The sequence below is a fragment of the Octopus bimaculoides genome, chromosome 19 (assembly GCF_001194135.2).
Source record: "Octopus bimaculoides isolate UCB-OBI-ISO-001 chromosome 19, ASM119413v2, whole genome shotgun sequence".
Taxonomy (NCBI): Eukaryota; Metazoa; Mollusca; class Cephalopoda; order Octopoda; family Octopodidae; genus Octopus; species Octopus bimaculoides.
The window spans coordinates 8,448,274-8,455,103 of NC_068999.1; the positions used below are offsets into that span (position 1 = coordinate 8,448,274).

The 6,830-nt window shown below is 37.4% G+C and overlaps 1 protein-coding gene across 1 annotated transcript in view; it reads right to left on the reverse strand.

The window, feature by feature from the left end:
- Positions 1 to 1,578: 1,578 nt before the first annotated feature.
- Positions 1,579 to 6,830, reverse strand: part of LOC106879795 (calmodulin-like protein 5) — a 15,651-nt gene continuing 10,399 nt past the window's right edge. Inside the window, exons 2-3 of the mRNA XM_014929499.2 lie at positions 3,671 to 3,768; positions 1,579 to 2,464 (exon numbers count right to left, since the gene is read on the reverse strand). Coding sequence (XP_014784985.1) covers positions 2,260 to 2,464; positions 3,671 to 3,768 — 303 coding nt within the window. The 3' untranslated portion in view covers positions 1,579 to 2,259. The remainder of the gene's footprint in view (positions 2,465 to 3,670; positions 3,769 to 6,830) is intronic.

A 6,830-nucleotide genomic window follows, 5' to 3' on the forward strand; every position in this document is an offset into this window, starting at 1 on the left:
GGTTGCTATGACATTGAGGTAGATCTGGCCACTCCCCGTTAACAGAGATAAAACCCCGACTTAAAATGATGGATGATGATGAGACATCCATCTGCGGGTGATTGGCTTAGTTTTCTGTCATGGCTAAATATTCATGTATGGAACTGATGGATGAAATCTGTCCCCCCCCCTTCACCTTCTTTGTTTAGCAGGGCAGTAACTCTGAATACAAACTGATTCTGTCTGACAACCCATCTATGCCATGCCAGCCTGGAAAGAAGACATCAAATAATGGTGGTGAGTCTTTTTCTTCATCTTTGGTAAGATAATATTAGTGGAATGATTTCCTGTTGCTACTGGAATAGATTTAGTGGGTGGGGTTGTATAATTAATTTTTTTAAATATACAGACATGCATACACATATATTTATGTGCGTCTATATATAATTACATATATATATATATATATGAGGTTATTTGCTATGTCCAGTCATCAAGTGACCATTGTTTCACACCTATAAAGTGCTTAGCCATATAGGCAACTCATCAGACTCAAATGGCCAGAGACACATAACTTCTCTACAACTAGAGGGAGGGAAACATCATGGTCAGTTTGTAAACAAAATTTCTGTAATGAAACTTTATCTCCCTTAGATCAGTTCCAGTTATGTCCATACACCTGCCTGAGACATCTGAATGTGATAGCTTTTCTTTAGTCAGCAAATGGGGAATTCCATATTTCTAAAAGGAATTTCCTCTGATGTAGACCTTTTTAAACTCCAAAAAAGAGATATTTAGTCAGTGCCCTCATCAGAGGAAATTCCTGTCAGAAGCATGGAATACCAAATTTGCCAACTCAAGGAATGCTACCACTTTGATGTTTGCAACAGGGACATGGACCTAACTGAAAATGATCTAAGGGAGATGACTCTGCCCAAGGTGATATGTAGAGGTTGCAAAGCTTGCTTCTTAACTTTACAGCTATGCCTGCGCCTATATTCTGCGGCCTTCAAAATTTTATACAATGCTTCCTTCCATCCTGCTCTGCTGTTTTACACTGGTACTAAACTATTTCTTTTTATTCATGGTCTCCATTGATGACTATTTCATATTGATGGACCCACATCTCCATTCCATGTTTAAAAACAAGTTTTATGTCTACTTCTTTCAAAGTTCCTATTTGTATAAGTTTACAATTGCATTCACTGAAAGAACATTCGCTTTTTTTTCCCAGTGGTTGGAGAAACATGTTGAAGTATGTAAAAACATTACAGAATGAATCCTAGCTTTTTCTTTGCAAAATTTCCTTTTTTATGGTCCCTTTAAATACTGCTGTGGGGCTCCAATTCACTATTTTGCTTGTGTGCACCCCAAAAAATCTCATATGGACTACTCGTCCCCCCAGAGATCATATCAACCATGGTCAAGAGCCACTGTTTTAAACTTTATCTATAACCAAGTGGCCTGGGACATCCATAGGGTCTTTTTTGCTTTTTGTGGGGAAGGGTTACAAGGGGCATGGTGTGTTGATAGTAGTGTTAAGTTAATTTTCCAAAATTTTTGATACCGAAAATATTGGAATAGAAAATGAGCGAAGAGTAAAATTTCAGAAATATTTATTTACTTAAAAAAACGGTATACACATAATCTATATGTGTGAGTTGTGTAATAAATATGTGTATGTATGTAGGCATATGTGTGTGTATGTATGTATATATATGTTTGTACCTATGCATATATGTATGTGAGTATATCTATAAATATGTTCAAATATGAATTAGAAGCAGTGTTAGTGTTGTAAACATTATTGAGCACACATACATAATGTATCTGCTTTGTGGCCTACTGGCAAACAAGCAGAGTATGTACATTATGTATGTGTGGATGATAATGCTTATATAAATATATATACATATATTATTTGATAAACACTATATGTATTTAAGTGCTACTATTAGTTTCCTGTGCCGCGAGCATGCCAAACAGTGTCTTTTAATACATCTGGTGTCTTAGCACAATCATCAGACACTGCTCACAGTGTCTGATGATTGTGCTAGGACACCAGGCACATTAAAAAACACTTTGGCATGCTCTCAGCACATGAAACTGATAGTAGCACATCAATACATATATTGGTTATTAAATAATATTTATCTCTCTCCAGATGGTGTACTTCTTTTGTTGATTTACCATCACAGAAGAGTACGCTATGTGTGTATGTCTGTATGTATAGTAAGATGATATGGATTTAGTTTATGGTTATGCGCCAATTGGAATGGTTTAGAAACCAAAGTTGACCATGAATTCTGAGTAGTCGACTTTACCATCTTTGTTTTTGTCGATAAAGTCCACCCAGGCCTGCAGCTGGTCCTCTGCCAAAGACTGCCGCTCGATTTCTTTGGTAGCTTTGAGAAGGTCATCGATGGTTATGTATCCGTCTCCGTCTTTGTCACATTTCTGGAATGAGTTCCTTACATCCTCAATGCTGGAATTTAAAAAAAAAAAAATGTTTAAATATAAAAACACCATCATCATCATTATTTAATATCCATGTTGGCATGGATTGGACAGTTTGACAGGATCTGATGTGTCCAAGTACTGCATCCTGCTCTAGCGTCCATTTTGGCATGATTTCTACAACTGGACGCCTTTCCTAATGCCAACCGCTTCATAATTATGTGAAAACCAGAATCAGAACAGACATATATCTTTTACTTGTGTCAGTCAATGGACTGTGTTCATGCTGGAGCAATGGTCTGAAGGTTTTAGTCAAATGAACTGACCACAGTGCATTTTTTTTTTTAAGTCTAGGACTTTATCAGTTTCTTTTGCAACTGCTAAGTTACAAAGATGCAAACAAACTAATACTGATTCTCTGGGGATAGTGAACACACACACATACAAATATATGTATGATGGGCTTCCTCACAGTTTCCACCTGCCAAATTCACTCACATGGCATTGGTTGGTTCAGGGGCTAGAGCGGAAGAAATATTGACAGACCGTCACCACATCCACTTCCATTTTTTTTTTTCTGCAGGAGTGGCTGTGTGGTAAGTAACTTGCTTACCAACCACATGGTTCTGGGTTTAGTCCCACTGCATGGTACCTTGGGCAAGTGTCTTCTACTATAGCCTCGGGAGTGGATTTGGTAGACGGAAACTGAAAGAAGCCCGTCATATATATATATATATATGTATGTGTGTTTGTGTGTCTGTGTTTGTCCCTCCACCATCGCTTGACAATCGTTGCTGGTGTGTTTACGTCCCTGTAACTTAGCGCTTTGGCAAAAAGAGACCAATAGAATAAGTACTAGGCTTACAAAGAATAAGTCCTGGGTTGATTTGCTCGACTAAAAAAAAGGTGGTGCTCCAGCATGGCCACAGTCAAATGATTGAAACAAGTAAAAGAATAAAAGAATATCACAACAGCAGAGGATACACATCAAGCCAAGTGAAATTGTAGCCATGGCCAGTGTTGGTGACACGTAGAAAGCACCCAGTACATTCTGTAGAGTGGTTGGCATCAGGAAGGGCACCCAGCTGTAGAAACCAAACCAAATCAGACTGGGGGCTGGTGTAGCTCTCTGCTTTACCAGTTTTCAGTCAAACTGTCTAACCCATGCCAGCATGGAAAACGGATGCTAAATGATGGTGAATTTTAAAACAAATAGAAAATCAAATTGTTTTACCCATAATGCCGTTGCCTAAGTACTTTCCGTACTCTAGTTATGAACTCCTTCCAGGTAATGACACCGTTTTCATTCCTTTTGCATTTTTGGTATAAATACTGGAAAAGAAAAGAAAAATTTACTTGCATCAAAAAAAAATTTTGAATTTAAATTATTTGATTTTTTTTCAACATAGGCAGGAGCGGCTGTGTGGTAAGTAGCTTGCTTACCGACCAGATGGTCATGGGTTCAGTCCCACTACGTGGCACCTTGGGCAAGTGTTTTCTACTAGAGCCTCGAGTCGACCAAAGCCTTGTGAGTGGATTTGGTAGATGGAAACTGAAAGAAGCCCATTGTATATATATATATATATATATATATATATGGGAGAATATACAAATAATAACAACAGACGAGGACAGGTGGTGTAAATAACAAAAGTATATATATATATGTATATATATATATGTATGTGTGACTATATGTCTGTGTTTGTTCCCCCAACATCGCTTGACAACCAATGCTGGTGTGTTTAAGTCCCCGTAACTTAGCGGTTCGGCAAAAGAGCCTGATAGAATAAGTACTAGGCTGGGGTCGATTTGCTCGATTACAAGGCGGTGCTCCAGCATGGCTGCAGTCAAATGACTGAAACAAGTAAAAGAGTAATATAAAGCACGACAGGCCACGATTGTGGCTGTCAGGCACAGGTCGACAGGCCACAATCATGGCCCAGATTGATGCATTCAATTAATGGGCGTTTGTTGGGGTCTAATGTCACTCAAACGCTCCGATACCTCCCAGAATGCAAGAGGACTAATAGTTCAACTAATAACTTTTCAGATGATGTAAAACTTGCTACCATTATATACTAAGAAGATATTTTAACTATTTTTTGTTTTTTATGTATGCATGGTAGTCTCATTTTCATAAAATGTGCTCAGCAGTCCATACTATGTAAGTGCAAATCCCAGTGCTTTATGGGTTAATTACAAAAAAATAGTAAATCATTTTAATATCCACTTTTCAATGTGTGCGTGGATCAAACTGAAGTTTTTGAAGCTGATTTTTTTTTTTTTATTTACAGCTGGATGCTCTTCCTGCCAGCAACCCTCACTTGTTTCCAAGCAAGGTAATATTTTCCCACAGAAGACTAGAAACAAACAACACTGCTAGTATGATGGTGATGCTCATTTACAATCATGAGATGATGTCAAGACTAGAGTACAAACACACGCATGCATATGTGTATATATGTATGTAAAGGTAAAGCCCAAGGATCAATGTGTAGGAAGTAAGTAAGTCTCAAGCAGTCTGTAGAAGGAAGGTTTAAAAATACTTTCAGGAACAATAGGGGATTTTTGACATAGGAGGTTGTAAATTTTTCCCAAACTGAAAAAAGTTATTTCATAATTCACGGTTAGCAGCTGGGGTTGTTGTGTATGCGAATAAAAATCCAAATTTAGGGAATGATGCAGATAAAATCCAAGCTACACAAGTTTCGTAGCTAGCAGAACCTTTGAAGTAGTAATTACCCAAACGAGGGGTAATCTGCTAGCTAATCATTGAAGATACCTCGGTCAAATGAAGCTTACATAAGGCGGCGATTTAAAAGCAATGACACCAGTTGCACACAACTTTCTATTTCTTACAACCTTTGGTAGATAGAAACTGTGTGCAAACAAATGTGGCACGTGGATTGTGATTCCTAGATTACAGTCCTAAATAGAATTGTGTGTTAGAATCCTTGGAGTCACTATATTAGGACTTTACTCTACTTTATTTACAACACTAATCTAGAACACACCTTTTCATTTTTGTGGGAGATGCTATTCTAGGATCCTACTCAGCAGTTTCATTTAGAACTTTACACTAAGATTCAGAGATATAACTATATTTAGAATATTAGTTTTGGACCCGAATCTGCAATTCTATTTAGGATGCTATTCTAAGAATATTCGGTCTTTATTTAGACTACTAATCTGGGACTGCACTAGGACTGGCTCTATATAGGACGCTATTCTAGGACTCTATCATAGTTTTTATTTTGGTTAGACCTATGATGAAAGACATTCCAGCCACGAACACACTGTCTTTTTAGAAATATGTAGGTTGACATTATTGAATGCAGCCTGCCCTCATTTCAAGGCGATTGTGAGTATTTGGCTGCTGTTTCTAACATATGGAGACACCATATACGATGCATAGACACCAGGAAAATATGTCCTGTTTATCAAAGGTGATACATAGGACAGGTAAATAGGTAACGCTGCAGGAGCGATAGGGGGTTACTACATTCTTGTCTGAACAGAATAAGGCTCTGAAATACTGTAATCTGCCAGTAAATCATATTCCTCTTTTCTCTGTCTGAGTGTTTGAAGAATTTGCTGGGTTGTTGGAGCGCTGACAAGGACGTTTTCAACTGCATTAGCGTCCCACCTGACATATCAAGATGATGCTTGGCAGGATGCCTGGCTCACCTTCAAGTAATGCCGCAAGTGTTTTGGGGTGTCTCCAAAATTATTAGAGGGAATATCAGTTTCCCCTGGTGTGATGTATAATTGAAGGAGTGTATTTGATTATTCATTCACAGATTTGCTTCTGGTTTTTCCTTCTTTCTAATCTTTACCACGAAGACAAAATACTTAGCGGTATTTCTCCCAGCTTTACATTCTAAGTTAATCCTTTTTGTTTATGTTTACTTTGGTATATTATGTTCTTCCCAATCTTTTTAAAAAAATGTTATATACCTATTAATATAACGATGACTAATTTAGAGACAATGCCAGTAATTTTGAGGAGATGGGGCTTAGACGGTACCAATGATGTCAATACACGACCGTGAAAATTTAGGAGAAGCTTATCAAAATATTTTGGATAGGCAAAAGATTAAAGATGAGTGATAGAAAAATGGCACATGATATGAAATTAACTAAACTCTGACTAAAGAAAAAAGAAAGATAAAACTCAAAATATTCTCTGTAGCTTCTCCGCGATCCGCTGGAGTGGTTCTCCTCCCGATATATTTATACAGAGAAGAAATATATTTCTTCCCGATATACTTTAAAGAGTGGAAATTATTTTGCCTCAGTTTAAACACCATTTTTTTTTTTGAAAATTGAAAATTATCAAATTAGACATTAGTGTGGAGGAAAAAAATTGACTTTGAGTCCAGCAGAGAAAA